The sequence below is a fragment of the Mastomys coucha genome, unplaced genomic scaffold (assembly GCF_008632895.1).
Source record: "Mastomys coucha isolate ucsf_1 unplaced genomic scaffold, UCSF_Mcou_1 pScaffold12, whole genome shotgun sequence".
NCBI lineage: Eukaryota > Metazoa > Chordata > Mammalia > Rodentia > Muridae > Mastomys > Mastomys coucha.
In genome coordinates, this window is record NW_022196894.1 from 95319844 (window position 1) to 95339514 (window position 19671).

Sequence of the window (19671 nt, forward strand, 5' to 3'; positions counted from 1 at the left end):
CTGCTCTCTTGTCTCTTGTTAATCATGGCTGACTCTTCAGTCCCAGCTGACCAGAATCAGATACTTAATTCAAGCTATGTAATGCTTCTGATCATCTTTTAGTGACTCTCAAACTTCCTTCTGGAACTTTGCACTCAAGGACTCCATCTTCTGAATTTCTCTCAACATTCTTATCCAAAAAAACTGCTCATTGAGCTTTGAATGCTCAATGGCATTTCTAGCCCAAAGTTCCAGAGTCCTTCCACAAACCTCCCAAAAAATACATGATTAGGTCTGTCACAGCAGTACCCCATGATCCTGGCTCCAACAACATGAGCAAAACAACTTGAAGGAAAGGGGTTTATTTGGCTTATATTTCCACATGTAGTCTGAGAAGGAAGTCAAGACGGGGAACTCAGGCAGACCAGAACCTGGAGGCAGGAACTGATGGGGTATGGGTAGGAGTAGCAGGTAGCATAGTGTGTGGTTCTGCTTACTGCTTGCTTCTCATGACTTGCTCGTCTTGCTTTGTTATAGTACCTAGGACCAGCCGCTCAGGGATAACACCTGGACCTTCCCACATCAATCACTATTTAGGAAAATACCCTACAGGCTTACCTAGAGACCAAACTTATGGAGGCAACTTCTCAGTTGATCTTCTCTCCTCAGATGATACAGTTTGTGTCAAGTTGACAAGAACCTAGCCATCACACTGAGCAAGACTATTTCTGGGGCCTGAGCTTCAGGGCCACAGAGTACAAGGTGACCAAGTGCAGCCTATTTCTTGTCATCAGTCAAAGCTCCTAGAAGGCCTTTCAGCCTCAGGAAGCCACACTTATATGGCTGAGTGACTTCTCTTCTTTTGAAACCTATTGGCCTGTGTAGTGCAAGAGCTACCTTGAAAGTAGGGATTTTAAACCTCGGTCACTGCTGTTTCTCTCCCTTATTAGTTCAGCTCCAGATCCTAAAGCAATGATGTCACTCAGTTCATTAAGCACTTGTGTCCAAACACCTCTCCATATCCTTGATTCTAAAGACCAACAAGGGAGCAATCCATTTAAAGCCATCATAGGTGCTGGAGAGCTGCTTTAGGCAGTAGGCCAGCTGGGAAAAGAGAAAGACCTGAGTTCAGATCTCCAATACATGTGGAACAATTAAATAGTGTTGGGGACAAGGAGACAGGAAGATTCCCCAGAATTCACTGGCAGTCAGCCTAACAGAATTGGTTCAGTGATAGGCTCTGTCTCAAGAAGAAAAAGTTAGAAAACAATAGAGAAACCTAACATCCATCTCTGATCTCCACCTGGAATGCGCTTACAACCTCATGAACACATCACATACACACACACATACACACACATACACACATAACATATATATACATCAAACATATACACATCACACACATCACACACACATATACACATTACACAGACACATGCATACACATACCTACATTACACATATACACATCACACACATATACAGACATACACATCACATATATACATCACACACACATACACACATCACACAGACCCACACAGACACATGACACAGAGAGACACACATATACATATCACACACACACATCACACACACACACACACACACACACACACACACCTTTGTACCTATTTCTCACACAGGCACATAGCAAATGCTCAGTGAATACAGTCATCCCTCAGTATCAACATCCCTGTATCAGTCCCCGTGACTGGGACAGCCAAGTCTGTGGATACCTAGATGTTCTCTACATTGGGTTCTCCCTAGAAGGAGTTCTGAGAGATTTAGGATTAAGGACATGACCCAGGAAAATCTACATGGGAGAGGGACACAGAAAGTCCAGGGGAAGCAGGTACACAAGTGTGATCTTTCAATGGAGTCCTTACCCCAATTCCCTAGGCAGCCCAGAATCCCTCCATATCTATGCAGAGTAGGTCCCAGCAAATGCTCTGTGCTGGCCCTGAAATTATATTCTCGGGAATGCAGTCTTGTTTGCATTCCATGGTGCCAATCACCAAGCAGTCCTTCAAAGGCTGCAGGTCCAAGCTCAGAGGAACAAGTAAAGATGCTACAGATCTGGACCAAGGGCTTCCACACCTCCATTGCAGTCTCTCGAGTCTTCCTCAGTCAGCCATATGAGGTGTGGAGTTAGAGGTCAGAGGGAAGAGACTTCAGTGCTTACCTAAAGGCAGACAGGACTACTTCCTGAGCAAGAGGAATAGAATGGGTGTAGCTGGGAGTATCTCTCTCTCCCTTGCTGACATATGTCTCTAACAGGCAGCACTTTTGAAACATGATTTTAAAATAGCCTGTCTTCATGTGAGAACTAATTTAATTCAAGGTTTGGTCAAGGTCAAGTAGACAATTTCTGGGGCTAAGAGAAAAATAAGATTTGGGACTCAGTTTAAAGATGTTAAAGTATAAGGGCTGGAAGGCTGGCTCGGCAGTGAAGCACACTGGCTGCTCTTCCAGAGGACTCTGGTTTAGTTCTCAGCACCCACATGCTAGCTCACACTGGTAGCTCCAGCTCTAGAGAATCTGATAATCTTTTCTGGCCTCTATAGGCATCTGTGCACGCCTGCACATACATGCACCCACACACAGACTCATAGAGACACATGAATGTAAATAAAATCATTATTTTTAAAACATAAAGTGTATCTTTTTCTTTCTTTTGTGGTCTGTCTCTCACCCTGCTTTTAATTTGTCACTCCTGAAGATGCAGGGACAAATTGCAAGGTAAAGAGGGACTCTACAAAGTACCCAGAGCCCTTGTCCCACACCAACTGTGAGGTCCCTGATCCTGACAGCCACTATCTGCTGGCATGATCATCTGTGTCCAGCTTCTGATGGGACAGCTGCTCTCTCGTTCTCCACTGTGGGGTTTGCCCACTAGGGAACAGCTAGGAGATCCCAAGGCCCTTGCTAGGACACTCTTGGCATCTGAACTAGATGCTACATCTCTGTCCAGGTCTCCACTGGGAGGGCTTCAGTGACTATGGCGACATCTGGAAAAGGAAGGCAGGTATGGTTCAAGATATCAGGGGTCAGAGGGATAGCCATGGTCACCAGGTGGGGCAGAGAGAGGCAGCCTAAAGTGACACCAAGGGACGAGAAACTGGAAACCCAATCTTGCATTGAGAGAGGCTCCAAGCCCTCATTATATGCTCCTTTTTGTACTTTGTGTATTTTCTTTATATCCATGTTTATCTGCTTTTTCTTACTATTATACTTATTTTATACTTAATTATATTTGGCAATAATAATGATTTAACAAAAGTATGTTTTAGTAGTTGCTTCTTCCAGGCTAAGGTTCGGCTTCCATGGCCTTAACACTGTCTACAGTGAGGCAGAAGTTTTAAATGTCGATATAATCCAATGTATCAACTTGTTCTATTATAGATTACATAATAGGTAATGCCACATATAAGAAATCTTTCACACAAGACTAAATAGATTTCCTGCCATCTTTATCCAGTGATTTTCATAACTGCTGCTTGATATTTATATCCAGAAATTACTTGGAGTTAATTTGAATATATGTTTAAAGCCTAAGCCAAAACTTAACTTTTTATGTCTGGACATACAATTTTATCAGCCTCACTATTGAGATATCTATCTATAATCCATTGAATTGCTTAGGAATCTTCTTTCACTTCTTGATATCCATGTATGTTTCGATATAAACTTTATTCTGCTGTACTATTTATGTTTATAATAATTATCATACAATAATATTAAAATGAATGGTGTTGGCTGTCCTGAGTAATTGTTAATTTTCTAAGGTTTTTTACTATTATTTTATATCCTTTATGTTTCTCTATGAGTTTTAGGATTAACTTCTTGATTTTTATTTTTCAAAAGCCTTCTGGGCTTCTTGGTGCTTTTCTTGAATGCACAGACATTTTGGAAAGAAGCAACCTCTTAACAATGAACCTCCGGCTCATGGAAAACTTGTATTTCTCCTTTGATTTCTGTCTCTTATAGTCAGAATGAGATTTATCCCTAAGTATTTCTTGGCTGTGATTCTACTGTAAATAGTACTTTTAAATTGTCTAATGAGTGCGTGTGTATTTGTGAGTGTGTGTATGTGTGTGTATTTGTGAGTGTGTTTTTTGTGTATATTTGTGAGTGTGCATGTGTGTGTTTATTCATGAATATGTGTGAATATTGATTTGAAAATGACATTCATAATTATATTATCAAAACTAGGGGTAGTTTTTTTTTTATTTTGAGGGATGGAGGAAGGTGTATGTATTTGGGTGTCTGGTGTATATTCATGTGTGTGCACAGGCATGTGGAGGCCTGAGGTTGAGATCTGGAGTCTTTCTCAATCAACCTCTACTTTATTAGTAGAGGGAGAGATTACATTTCATGTTCCCAGTTGAACAGCAGGTAGCCACCACACATTCCGTGTGGGGCATACAGTGGGGATCCAACACCTGTCCTCATAATTGAACAGTAATCTCTCTGAGCTTGGTCTCCATATTTAGCTTATATTTTTGAACATTATCACATTGTCCTGGCTACAACTTCTCACAAAGTTGAAACAGTCAGATCAGAATCTGGTCTTGCTCCTGACTTACGGGGAAAGATTTACTCTTTGGCCTCCATTTCTGGTGTTAAGCAGACCTGGATTTCTGATTTTGTTAAAATGAAAAAATTCTCTCCTGCTTCAAGTCTTCTGGGATTTCTGCTCCATAATCATGAAATGTGAGACTTGTTTATAATTTTCTGCACCACTTGAAATGATTTTTACTTTTGATATATCAAGAGAGTGAATTCACTGATAAGCTTTCAAGTCTGAAGCCATTCTCACCTGCTAGAGACACTCCTTGCATGGACATAGTGTATTGTTCTTATACATTATACAACTCAATTTGCTAAAGGTTTGAGGGATTTTACATCAACATTTGAGAGACACTTATTTATAGTTTTTTTTTCTTATAATACCTGTGTCATGATTAGGATCAGGATAATATTAGTCTAAAATGAAAGAAATATTAATTCTTGCTCAATTTCCTGGAATATTCACATTAGAATTTTTATTACTTCTGTCTTAAATGTTAGAAGTCAAAGTGAATCCATATGATCCATAGATTTTTATCATAGGAAATTTTGGTTGATAGATTCAATTCTTAAACTCTCAAGGGAATTTTGAGATTTTGAGTCTTTGGACAGATTGTTCATTTCATATACTGTTGAATTTATATATGTATGTGTGTACATATAATATTCAGTTATTATCTTTTTAATACTTCTAAAACCTGTGTGAATGCCCAGTGTAGAGCAGTCATCTCTTCCAGTCTTGGTATTGGCACCAAGTCCTCTCTTGTTTGCCTCTTCTATCTGACCAGCAGGAATACATTTTATTGAACCCTTAAAAGAACCCACTTTAATTCCATGCTGTCCTCTAACACTTTCTGGACATTTCTTTCTTTGTTACAATGATCTTTGTTTTCTTTCTGATACATTCTTAATTTCCTCTTCATATGTAGGTAAAAAATGAGACCATCATTTGAAACCTCTCTTTACATGTAACGTCACAGGTGTTCAGAGCTATGCATTTCATTTTACCTGTGTACTGCTTTGGTAAGATTCCTCCAATTATTTTTGTTACCTTTGTATTAACATATATTAATTATGTATAAGATTGGGTTTCCTTTGGCATTTTCATACAGGTACATAATGCATTTGAATATATTCACCCTGTTACCCTGTCAGGTCCTCTTCCCAACGTATCTCATCTCCCTTTCACTTTCATGGATATTTTATTTCTTTGGTGACCGAATGAGTCTCATTAAGGTTGCTTATAGGAGTGTGAGATGCTATTACAGAAATGTGAGCCTCTTAGCTGTGGCCTCAATACTAATGAAAATGTCTCTCCCTCCCACAGCAACTGTTAACCGCCAATAGATTCTCAGAAAGGGGCTGGGCCTTGTGAGTCCCTTCTCTTTCCAATACATGATCTTGTCCAGGTCAGATGCAGGTAACTATAGCTGCTGTGATTTCAAGAGTGCTACAAAGCAGTATTCCATAGCACTCAAACCTCTCCTCCACCCACCATACTTTTTATTAAACTTTCTTGTAGCCCTTGGATTGATCCAAAATTACATTATCTCTGAAAATTTCTAATTTTTCTTCTAAGTTTTTTTGAAATACAGACTGTTATTATTATTTATGTTGTTATTATTAGCTCTGTGTGTGTATGTGTGCGTGTGTGTGTATGTGTGTGTGTGTGTGTGTGTGTGTGTGTGTGTAGGAATTCACATGTGTAAATTCACAGAGACTTGAAAGGCTGCTGGATCCTCAGGAGCTAGAAGCACAGGTAGTTGTGAACCATATGACATCTTCTGGAAAGCAAACTCCAGATCTCTTAAAGACTGGGAAGAGACCTTGACCCCTGAGTCATCTCCCGAGCCCTAAGACATCTATTTAGAAGTGTATTCTGTACCTAAACATTTGGTCGCTTCACAGAGATTTTGTTATTATTTTCTAATTTAATTCTACTGCAATCAAATAGATGCATCATGTGACCTGATTTAAGCATCATCTGAAACCTGTTTTACTGCCCAGAGCATGTTGTATGTTATAGCAAATACCTGTGTATCTCAGAAGAGAGACAATTCTTATTCAAGTATGAGCTGACCGAGTTGATTGGTGATCTCATTCAAGGGCTCTTTATTCCTATTTGTTCTGTTTCTACTTCTATCAATTATGAGCAGATGGGCACTGGGTTCTTCAGCTGCAATTCTGACTAACCTTCTCACCAATGTTACACCATCTTGCACACTATATACTTTGATGTTTTGTTGTCTGGTGCATAAAAGTTACAAGAGTCATACCATCTTAATTAATTTATCCCTTTTCCTTATGAAACGACTTCTTTAGCTGTGTATTGTTCTTGGATATAAAACCTATCTTCCTGCTAATGAAAGGTAACTCTATTCCATCTTTCTGGCAATAGTTTACCCTGATTTGTCTAGATGACCATGGTACTTCCCTATTCTTTTTTACCTTGAACCTATTTTTTTGTGACTTGGACATGACAGGATTGTGCCCACTAAAGGTCCATGTTCTGGAAGCTTCCTCCCCAATGTGACAGTGATAACAGATGTTGGGAGCTTAATATAATGGGAGATGATTGGGTTTCCAATAGTGTAGCCTCTGGAAGGGATTAATGTACTTCTCATGGGAAACCAGTCAGCTCCCATGAGGCCAAGTTGCTATGAGAAGAATATATGTGGTCTTGAAACGTAAGCTTCTTGTGAGTCCATGTAGTAACTCCTCTTTCATTTTCTGACATGCTGTGTGACCAGGTTAAGAGGCTCTCATCAAGAGTAGCAGCCCTCAAAAATGTGAGCTAAATAAACTTCTCTGAGAAAAAAAAAAAAAAGCCTGTGGCTTCAGTTACAGGTCTGTTAATCAACAGACAAGAAACTAATTAATTCTTTATGTATTTATGTTTCAAAAGAATTTCTCTAAAGCAGTGCCAAACCTAGTCCTGCAAGTTCTGTCTTGTGGTTAGCATGACTTGAGTGTTCACATGTGATGCCAGCACCGAATATCCTTACATTTAATTTTGTGGTGTTGCTCTTTGACTCCTTCATCATCTTGGTCATCATCATGATCTCTGCTTATTTTTTTATTTTCTCCTTTGTTTTGGATTATTATTGTTTTAGATTTGTTTATATATATATATGTATATATATATATATATATATATGAGTGTTTTGCATGCATTTATGTTTATGTACCATGTGTGTACACTGATCACATAATCCAGAATAGGGCATCAGATCCCCTGGAACTGAGGTTACAGTTAGAAGTGAGCTGCTATTGGGTGCTGAGAACAGGACCCAAGTCCTCTGCAAAAGCAGCCAGGGCTCTCAACTGCTGAGCTGCCTCTCCAGTACCGAGTTTTAGATTTTTTTTTTAATGACTACTATTTCCCTTCTTGGTTGCCTTATTCACTATAACTCTTTGGTTAGATATTTCAATATTGCTTCAGACTTAATAGTATATACCTTTAGCTCATCATCATCCCCAGAAGGGTGGTATTATGCCATGACATGCTTAGTAAAAGAATTGGGTTATTAGACTTTCCTGACTTTATGCTGTTTCAATGCTGCCAGACATTTCCCTTCTGCTCACCGCACAAGACCTCAGTATCCGCTTTGCTTAAATATTCTATTATGCTCTCAATGATATAAAATTAGTACAAAGAGACATCAAAGATAGGTAAATTGTTCCTAAACTTGCAAAACACTATTCTTGCTAAAGGCATACCCAAAAACGTATGCATTAAATGCAGCAAGGGAGACAGTGGTCAGGAACTTGATCAGCTACCAGGGAATGGCTTATCAGGGTTCCTGCTGAAACTGGGCACTGGGATGATAAATGTGGGAGGTCAGGGTTGACTCTGGTTGAGAAGACAGGCTTCAGAAGAGCCCTGCTAACCATTAATATAAAAGAGACTCTTCATCGTTATCTGTCCACTTTGATGGTTCTCTCTGCAGCTCTGGCTTGCAAACCTATGAATGAAACTGCTATGCACACATACAGATGTAGATTTCTGTGTCCTCCATCAGGAAACATAAGACAGTACAAAGGGAAATCATAGGCTGGCTGGTTCTTGCTCATCCAGAGCCCAGTCCTGGGAGCTGTGGGTTTGTGTGTTTATACTTTTCTAGATGTTTCCCCTTTGTTTTATTGTTGGTTCAGATAAATGGCCCCTGCTACTCCATCTAGGCCATAAGTTAATGTCATTAGCCACAGTAAGCTCAGGAGGAAGCATGTGCTGGACATGTTTACCCTTCCTGAGCTCCTACAACTCATTGCTGTTTGCTAAGTGACACACAGAGACAGGCAAGGGACGGTAGCATGACCGTGGCCCACGTGTACCCAGTCTTTGGACAAGGAAGTGTTTTATGTTAGAATTAATATTTCAAGTTAATGAGGCATAGTAAGTGGAAACTTGTCCACTTTCAGGCATCTAAGCCTGAGTCAACATCGGACAAAGACTGTAAGAACCAGAGGTTAAAGAGAATTAGGGAAAAAGAGGACAGGTCTGTTGCATTCATGAACACAGAAATGAGGTTGTTTATACAAGACCTGCACACGATCAAGACGTCCAACATTTGAGCATGGAAGGGGAGGGTATCACAACTCCCCTCCCGTACTAAGGCTGAGGAGATATTGGCAGCTGACAGCTACTCAAGGAGGAAAAGTAGGTTTTCCCCAAGAGAGCTGTATGTGATAAGTTGACCATAGTCTTGAGGACACAGCCCTTTACCCATGTATACATGGGCAACACTAAATGGACTCAGTGGGGTATATGTATATGAATATATGTATATGTATATGTATATATGTGAAGTGAGGGGCAAGAATGATAGCTCAGTGGGTAAAGTGCTTGCTGCCTGAGTATAAAGCCTTGCGTTGGGATCCTTAGACCCTGTGTAAAACCTGGGCGTGCTAGCACATCCTTGCCATCCTATGGCTGAGGGTCAGGGGAACAGAGGCAGGCAGATACTTGGAGCTCACCAACCAGCTAGCCTATACAGATCAATGAGCTTAAGGCTCATTGAGTGACCCTATCTTAAAGAATAGAGTTGAGGAAGACACCCAATAGGTGTCAGGCATAGGTACATGTAGCACTCTTACCCACAGTGCCAAACTCACACAAAACAAGTGAGTGCTGAACATTGAACTAGTCGACCTGACAGAAAAACCAAGTCAGAAATCATGGGTCCAAATGCAGAAAAAGCTATCTGAATTTCCAGGTCTCCCTTCTGCTGTGTTTTGTAGATCATAATGAAATGCTCTTAGCAGCTTGCTAATATGCTCAGCTGTCAAAGGCATTCAGGGTGTCTCCACTTGTCAGGTTATGAGGTGCCCTACCCAAATTTCATTTGCTTTACTTTAGGATTTGACACATTGCATGTACCCAGTTCCTGATTAAAGCCAACTTTCTGCTTTTCCTAGTACATTCTTTTCAGGTTTGGGAACTGAAGGAGCAGGCAGTATGAGTCACTGCTGAATGTATGATTGCTTATATCAAAGTGATCATATACCGAGTCTCCAAAACATCACATACTTAGCACATGCCATGGTGTCTTCCATCAGTACCTCCTCACTCACTGTACAAATGATACTTAAATTTCCAATATTAGTCAAGACACACACCATGGCCAAACCTTGTCATTCACTGTGTTGTGATATTTGCCAAGCATTTTAGAGCGAGATTTAAAAATACTCCAATTCTGATTGGTAACAGGGTTTTCTCAGCTGGGAGCTTGCATTTCAGGGCTTTGTTGATACCATTGAAAGACATGGTATGTCCTGTGCAGAAGCCCCTCAGATGTCTATGAATTTCAAGCAGGATCTGGTAAATGACTTTGTAGCAATGATGATTTTAAAAAGATATAATATGTCATTAAGAGAAAACATTTCAGCTATGCACAATGCCATCAGGAATGTGGGCACAGCCTTTTTATGTCAATAGGAAAGTGAAGCTATTGGATCGATGACTGACCATTACAGGATGTATTTATGCCATGTTTGTTTTCCTTTCCTTTCAAATCATTACCTCCATTTTTCTCCATTTCCCATCCCTTAAGGTTGGGTAAGCAATTGACAAGCAGAGAAATGGGAGGAAGCATATACAGTTGTAAAAACATGAGTCAAAGTAGCATAATATGTGAATACAATAAAGTTGCCATGGGACTTGATAACTATTAGATCCATGCAAGCATATGAGTGTGGTATTTGGACACATATGCACATACATGCACATACATATAACAAAGGGACAGTGGGTGACATCATCCTCCCCTCATCCCCACGAGACAGAGCCTCTCTGTGAACCCAGAGCTATGGCTGGCAGCCATGAAACAACAGAGATCCTCCTTTTTAGGGTTTCAAAGATGTGGCCACATCTGGATTTTTTATTTGTATGTTGATGGTAGCATACAAATGTACATACTGATGCTTGCACGGTAGGCAGGCACTCCTATACAGAGTCTTTTCCCTAGAACACAAAACATTATTTCTTAAAGTTAGATCCAGCACCCAGGGACACTACAATCTAGTATAGGAACACTGTAACCATTAGCACCAGAAGTGTCCTTATGAGCTGATGAGGTTCCCCCCACGTCCTCAGTCATCCTGATCATTCTCTTCCCATCCAAGTAGGTCCAAGAAAGAGGGGTACTTACCAGCCTTGATGTGGACATCCTGACTTCTAATTTTCCCTGAAGGGTTTTCAGCTGTGCAATAGTAAGTATTATCATGGATTAAGGTGCTGAAGCTTGAAGGAGGAAAGGGGAAAATTTGGAGAGTGCCATTGGGATGGACGTGGCGGATCCCGGGGACATCGTAGATCTCCTCGCCCGTCGCTAGGTACCATCTGAGAGTCACAGGAGGGATGCCTGCAGCTGGGCAGGGCACCAGCGTCCCCGACGTGCTTGCAAACACTACCTCTTGCAGCGATGCATTGACAAAGTAGAGGCTGGAGTGGGGCTCTTCACTGAAAACTGTAAGAGACAACACAGACTGGTCAGACAGCCTGGCCTCTCAGCAGTATTCTGAGAGACAACAGGGGACTCCCATAGCACTGTATAGCTTAGCATTGCTTAAAATACTATAGAGAGTCTGGGTCTGGGGGAAAAGGAGTGATGCAGGATTCATACTCTGTGTACAGCCTGCAATCTCAAGGAGACTCTAGAGACTCAGTGCATGCTTGATGACTTGCTCTGTCTCTCTGGTGACCAAAGTTAGACTTTGTATTGAATTTAGATGCATGGATTTCTCTCCTCCTCACTAAAGCCCAAGTCTCCTAGAGGCCATAGCCTGGCTGCTCTTGCTCTTTTCTGAGACACATGGTCCAACTAACTACCCATGGGCCCTCCACAACAAGAAACAGGGTGTGAAGTCCCACAGCCAGGCCAGGGATTGAAAATTCCATTTACTAGCCACAGTAAGAAGCATCCATGAATGAAATACACCACAATTTTAACATGTAAAAACTAAAGATGGGTTAAAACGCATCTTAAAAGACAAGAAAATGTCTTTGTTGGAAATGTGTGGTATTAAAAAGAACTTTGACAAGGCATCACCCCACTCCTTCCCCCTACAGTCTCTGCTTTGACATGGAAGCCTGTCCTTGCAGGCTATCTACCCAAGTGCCTTGTCTATGTAGTTACACCATGTTAAATCACAATGCTTCTCTACAGTGATCACAAGTATGCCTTTGTGGTACCTATTTGACAGGACATGACTTTCAGAACTGTTTTCCTCAGCTTTTGATTTAAATCATTTCTGTTTTAATGCCCATGAATCAAATGTCTGCAGACCTGTCCATACACATCCGGTTTCTTAGCTCATTTAGTGAGCGCCTGTAATTTACTCCATGTCAAATTGTATGTGAAACAATGAAACTCAACTCCTAGAGCCCAAAATACAAACATGAATGATTACAGTGAACAGGTTTGCTCAGACATCTTTCTAAGAGTAGATGTACATGCTACCATGCACCTCAAAAAGAGACAAGGGGCTTACAGTAAGTAGCCCAGCATGTAGGTAGCACGAGGCTACTCTTCATTTTCCTATTGACTGCCATATGGTTATTATCTTATGCAGATCTACAGTGAAAAGGAGCAAGCAGGGCAGAGAGAAATATAAAATATACAATTTGAAGAGAGAAAGAGCACTGGAATATGTAATATTGGAGCCAAGTCCTGTGTCCATGGAGATAAAGAGTTTAAAGAAAAGCTTGATGCTAAATGGTATAAAAAGAGTCAGGCTGAGACCCCACCCAGCTAAGCTTCTAACTTTGAAAAGGGTAGCTTAATCAATGAAGGAAAGCTTCAACCAAAGAAAATTGATGCAAATGTAATCTGAGGAGGGGTGACAGTCCAGCCACAGCAAGCAGAACTGGGCAGTTTTAGCCAAGTGGTTCTGGATTTAAAGTCAAGAAGGACACAAGAAAAGAGATGTGGAGTCTCTGCAATTAAGGAAAGCCCCGAGGTCAGGTGTGTGGCAGGGGTGCCTTCATCAGGTCCAGAAAGGCCATTGCCTGAAGCTGTGGAGATCTGAAGTCTGGATCGTGTTGGAGAGTAGAAGATGTCAGCACTATGGGGAACGTGCCAAGGAAAGCTGCAGGCCAAGCATGGAACCAGCCCAAGAGAGAGACTCGTTGCAGTCAATGAAGCAGAAAGAAGAGCTGAAGAGCACGTGGACATCAGACATGGAGAGGCAGAATTCTCTGTTGGATTTCAGTCTTGCTTTGATCCAGAATTTCCTCACTCTGCCCTTTCCCCTTCCTTTTGGAATAGTATTATACACACACACACACACACATACACACACACACACACACACACACACACACACACACACACACACATATGCCATGGTATGTTGGAAGTATGTGATCTGCTCTTTGGTTTTAATTTCATAAGAGATTGCCTTGGGTCTCTGAAGAGGCTTTAGATGTTTAAATAATGTTAAGGCTGTAAAAGACCATGCAGACTTTTCTTAAGTTGGACTAAATTCATTTTGCATTCTGATGTAACAACGAGCCTATGAGGGGGGGCAAGGTGTGGTGCTCTGAAGGAAACTAGCCTCAAAGTTTCACATATTTGCATGTGTCGTTCCCAGACTAAGCATTGGGGTGGATTAGGAGGTATGGCTTTATTGGGATAGGTATATCACTGGCATAGGCTTTGAGGTTTCAAAAGCCTATACCAGGCACTCTCTCCCTCTTGGTCTCCCTCTCCCTTTCTCCCTCCCTCACCATGCCCCATCCCCCCTCCCTATCTCCACCCCTATACCTCACCCCTCCCCTCCTCCTCTGGTTATGGATCAGGACTTAGAGCTCTCAGCTACTTCTCCAGTGCCATGCCTGCCTGACTGCCACTATTCTCTCCACCATAATGGATGAATTCTCTGAAACTATAAACAAGCCCACCGGTTACATTTTTTTATATATGAGAGTTGCCTTGGTCACAGCTTCTCTTCATAGCAACAGAGTACTAAGACAATCTTTTTTTTTAATATTTCTTGATCATATCAAGAGGTCACCTCAAACCATTGACAACACCATCAGAAAATGTGTTCTTGGGAGTGTATTGGCGGATGTTTGTCAGAATGTATCTCCATTACTGGTCCACACAAGACTATATTTTATGAATGCTTCTATCCTGTAAAAGTTTATAAGCAACATAAGTATGATTAATCATTGTTTACTTGATTGGACATGGAATTTCCAGGAGATACACCTCTGGGCACGACTGTGAGAGTACTTGTAGAAGCTCTGACAGAGGTGGGAAGACCCACCCTGAATATAACTGGGGCTGTTATGGGCTGAGGTCCTGGACTGAAGGACAAAAGAAACCCCAGCATCATCATATCTTTCTGTTTCTTGACAGTGGACATGGTGTGGTCAGCCTCCTCGCATTCTGCTACTCTGCCATGCCCAACATGAGGGTTTTCAGCCTCAAACCATGAGGAAGAATAAACCTTTCCTTTCTCAAGTTGCCTTTGTTGGTTATTTCTCACAGCAAATGAAATAGGTAACTAATGAAGTGCTGCTCTAATACTTAGCATTCTAAAAATGTCTGACAAATGCTACCTGTACACCGTGTCTCCGTGGTTGTCTCATCTCATATTAATGTGGTAATGCAAATGCATGTTCATAATCTGTCCATCTTTTGGAATATTTCTTATGGAATGTCATAGTTTATATATGCTTGGTCCAGGGAGTGGCACTATTAGAATGTGTGGCCCTGTTGGGATAGGTGTGTCACTGTGGGTGTGGGCTTTAAGACCCTCAGCCTAGCTGCCTGGAAGCAAGTATTCTCCAAGCAGTCTTTGGATGAAGATGTAAAACTGTCAGCTTCTCCTGCACCAGGTCTGCCTGGATTCTGCCATGCTCCCACCTTGATGATAATTTACTGAACCTCTGAACCCATAAGCCAGCCCTAATTAAATGTTATCCTTATAAGAGTTGTCTTGGTCATGGTGTCTGTTCACAGCAGTAAAACCCTAACTAAGTCCATTTCACAAAATTACGTCTCTTTTAAATATATTGGAATTATCATTCACAATTAGAGGACAGACATAGTGTATGGATACTGAGAAGGAGAGACTAACTCCCAGCAGACATGCAGAGTCATAAGACAAGCCTTTCACTATGCCTTTCACTATGGAGAGAGATGAATGTTTGCTTCCACGAGGCCTACACGGCCTAGATGAGACACATCAGAATATGCTACCCATCTGTATATCTCAAAACCCCTGGTAGTGAACAGTATCACATACCACTTCCCCAATACTTCCTTGAGGCCAATGGCAGATGACCTATAAGCATACAGATCCAGAGTTCAGGAGAACTAATATTATGTTGACCACAAGGCTATACAGACTGATAGATGCCTATTGGTTAGTGACAGACTTCTCCAGGGCACTGATATTTTGAAAAACCTGCTTGTTGGTACCCAGATGAGCTGTAGCCTTCTGTCTGGGAAAGCCCTAACATCACCAAAGAGACAGAAAGAATGGCTTTCTTCTTTGCTAATACACTTGACTGCATGCTTTATGACCTCATTCACCCTGGATTCAGCAACTACAATTGGTTGGAGCTGGGTTTCCTCCCTTGGTAAAGTGCTTGCCTTAAAACTATAAGGACCTAAAATTGATACTCAGAACCCATGTTTAAAAAGCCACTTGTGGCACAGAACCTTCACAGAGCCAAGAGACTCTCCTCCCATTGATGATCGACTTGGCCATTCCCTACTATACACATGCCGCCGGAGCAATCAGTCCCACCATGTGTGAAGGTTCTGTGCCCCAGTGTAGAGGAATGCCAGGACCAGTAAGCGGGAGAGGGTAGGGTGGTGAGAAGGGGGAGAGGGAAGGGAACAGGGGTTTGTTCTTGTTGTCGGTTTTTGTTTTGTTTTGTTTTGGAGGGGAAACTGGGAAATATGACATGTAAATAAAGAAAATATCTAATAAAAAAAAAAAAACACTTGTGGTATCATAGGCTGGCGATCCCAGTGCTAGGGAGGTGGCAAGTACCAGGACAGTGAATAACCTTGGCTCAAAAAAGTTAACGTAGGAACCAGCAAGATTGCTCAGTGGGTAAAAGGGCTTGCTCATGTGAGCTGGGTGACCTGATTTTGTCACAGATGTGGTGGTGTATATCTGTGATCCCAGTACTTCCATAGCAAGGTAGGAGGGGGACGACAAAGCAATCATCTGGAAGGCCACAGGCCAGCGAGTCTGGAGTGCAAACCATGGCAGACCTTATGACAAGGAGGAGAAAGAGAAATGATTCCAAAAATCTGTTCTCTGACCTGGACACATACACACCTACATGCATGCACATTCATCTACTGCATACACCTGCATGCATAAGCATATATACTTCTTTTTTTAAAGGTGTATTGGTTGGAGAGTATCTTGAAAAGATGCAGGCTGGCATCCGCTTTGAGCAGGAGATCCATCAAGCTGTACTGTTAGGCATTTCACAGGGGGCCTGTGGTGTTGAGTAAGTGAGACAGCGAGACTTGCTCTCATCTGTGAGTACTATTTCATAGGCAAATAGATGATCACATGGCCAGTCATTTCAACACTGTGCACCAGCACCCTGTCCTAGTAATGGAGAGCAAGACGGGGAGAGATGGGAGTCATCTTTCTCTTACATTCTGTTCACTCAGCCCTTCCAGGACATACAACAAACCACGCAAACATCCTTCCATACAGCCTCAGCTCCTTCCAGGTCTCTCATGGTTACTATAATAACACAATTGATTCCCTTCTATGATTCCGTTCTGTGAGACCCATTCTTAAGCTGGGTTTGTGCATGAGGTTTGGGCTTCTCCAGACATCTGACAGGGGACATGCTTCTTTCTTTTGGTGACCCTGGGTCTAAGCACAGCTGGAGACAGCCTAGCCAGGGGAAAAGATAGCTGCCATTCTTGAGAAAAGCATGGAGGAAAAACACATTGTGTGAACGTGAGATCCTTCAAGGGCTCGGCAGTGAGAAGAAGTCTCCAGCAAAGCTTCCCAAGTCAGAATATGAAAATCGTCACTAGCTGAGAGATCTGCTTAGATCAGAACAGAGACTGTAGCTCAACATCACAGTTTTCAACTCAAATAAAAACGTGGATGCTAGCACTGTAATTTTACATTTGAGCTTTCTAAGAAACTGACATTACCCCAAACATATTGTTAGGAATGAAGTAACTGTCATTCTTCAGGGCTAATTAATTCCACCCAGATTTCTGGGGATTTTTTTCCCCCGCATTAATCTTCTGCCAACTCAATTGTGTGTAATGTGAACTAAATAAAACTTGGTCATATCTGAATTTATCCTTCTCTATCCTGAAAGTAGTATTGCCAAGAATAGCCAAATCTTTGAAACTATAAATGCATATAAGAAATATTGCTCAATTAAATGTACAGTGTGTTCTTGAAGGCCACATTCCAAGAGCCAGCTTGCAAAATGTTTTTTAAATGAATGTACAAAAAAGGTGAAAAATATTTAATCTTGAAAAGAGATGAGACATCTCAAAGGTCTTGGTCACTTATATTTTTAAGCTCTTTATCCCTCTTTGACCTCACACCAGTGGGCTTAATAATATAACACAAATCTATTCTTTAAACTAAGCAGGCAAGCATGGTTGTGAATGCCTTTAGGCCCAGCTCATAGGAGGCAGAGCTGTTGAATGTCTTGTGAGTTCAAGGCCACCCTGGTCTATACAGTCAGTTTTTAGGCTAGCTAGGGGGGACAACACATACACACACACACACACACACACACACACACACACACAGAGAGAGAGAGAGAGAGAGAGAGAGAGAGAGAGAGAGAGAGAGAGAGAGAGAGAGAGAGAGAGGGACAGAGAGAGAGAGAGAGAGAGAGAGGTAGAGGAATAGAGGCAGGCCATGAGCACATGAAGAGAGAAGGGGTAGGGAAATAGGGAGAGAGAGGGCAAGAGAGAGAGAGGCAAACAGCCCTTTTATAGTAAGTCAGGCACACCTGGTTGTTGCTAGGTAACTGTGGGTTGGAGCCTAGACTAACCACTGACAGAGGGTATACATTCTCCAGCTTCAGGCAAATGGAAGTCCAGATTTCTTCAGAATGATTTTGTCTACTGTTTATGAGGTCATGTATAAACTGGAATAGTGAAATTTCATGCCATAGAGTTGCCCCTGGTCCCTCTGTCTTCTACAGTTTACTACCCAGGGCTCAGTCAGCCTCCAAGTGAATTATATATGTCAAAAACAACAGAAAGCTAAACAGACTGTTTGGCACGAGCTTGTGTGAGATCCTGGGGAACCCACGGAAAGCAGCCAGAGGGTCGGGCTCCAGAGACGTCTTCCCTCAGTTGCAGACTTGGCACTGTGTTACAGCTATCACATATGGTACAGGCGCCAGTGACAGAGAATGTTCCACACAAAAGAAAAACAAACCCATGTTCAGCTTCCTTAAAATGTAGACATGGTCAGGTGACATGGGTGAGGGAGAACTCATACAAAAGGTAATAACAAAACTCATTCCATCCTGAACATTCATTGAACACTAGCTGTATTCTAGACCTTGGGTAAAGCCCTGACAATACATATGCTTAGTGTCATTCCCCAGGACACTGTAGCAACTGGACAACTAAGAAAACAGGAGTCTATAGGCCAAGTGCCCCAGAGGCATGCACAACTAAGCAACCCAAGACAGGGATGGTGGAGAAGGCTTTCTATGTGATGAAAGAAAGCACTACAAACAGGAAATATGACATACTGAGACTCTGGGTGTCACAGTTAGGAGACTATAACTGTCACAGTCAGGAAAGAACTGCAGAGGTCCCTATGCTGAGCAGTTAACTTCAGTTAAGCCTAGAATCACATGTGACGTCTCGATGAGGAACTGTCCAGATCACGCTGCCCGGTAGGCATGTCTATGGGGGTTGTCTAGATTATCACGTGAGGTGGGAAGATCTAGCTTGAAAGTTGGTGGCACTATCTTATGGGCTAAGGCCCCACACTGTGTAAGAATGAAGACACCAGCTAAGTGCAACCAAAGAGTAAGCATGTGAGGGAAGGTTCTTGCACTGACCCTCTCTCTGTATCTAACTGTGAACATGGTTCTCTCAGTGCCTGCTTTGACTTCCAACAGTGATGGACTGTAACCTGAAGTTGCAAAATGAATTCTTCTGCTGCATTGGTCACAGCAAGAGAAATGAAACTAAACCAGTGCCCATGACAGCAATGTAGGAACAGAGCTGACCCACGTAGGGTCCATGTAGTTCCTCTGGACTGAGCACGTTGACTCCATCTTGAATCAAAGCAGCTGCAAAGACCCACAGGAGACCCTCACAAGGCTATATTTATTCACAGCCCCTCATGGAGGGAGAAAATGGGTCACAAGGCTCAGGAGATCCATGGGAAGTGTCCTATGAGATTCTCAAGAGGCCTGACCCTCCCCTCTCTGAAGTTATATATGAAACAACAGAGGAGTAGAGTGGGATTCTTTCATGCTGCAGCCACATTTGAGTCACCCATGCTCCTATAAGTAACCCCCAAACACTTACTGGTTCACCAAGCTAGACCTGGCTAGAACTCTCCCTTTAGTCGGTTGGAGCTCTCTAACCTGGGGTGAAGAGATGTTTCTTAATGTCCCCTTGG

At 42.0% G+C, this 19671-nt stretch overlaps 1 protein-coding gene across 2 annotated transcripts in view; it reads right to left on the reverse strand.

Annotated features, from left to right (window-relative positions):
- The window catches only part of Dscam (DS cell adhesion molecule), a 579765-nt gene that overhangs the window by 458302 nt on the left and 101792 nt on the right, over positions 1-19671 (reverse strand). For both annotated transcript variants that reach the window (XM_031364533.1, XM_031364534.1), the window contains exon 2: positions 11205-11522. In XM_031364533.1, the coding sequence (XP_031220393.1) occupies positions 11205-11522 (318 nt within the window). The remainder of the gene's footprint in view (positions 1-11204; positions 11523-19671) is intronic.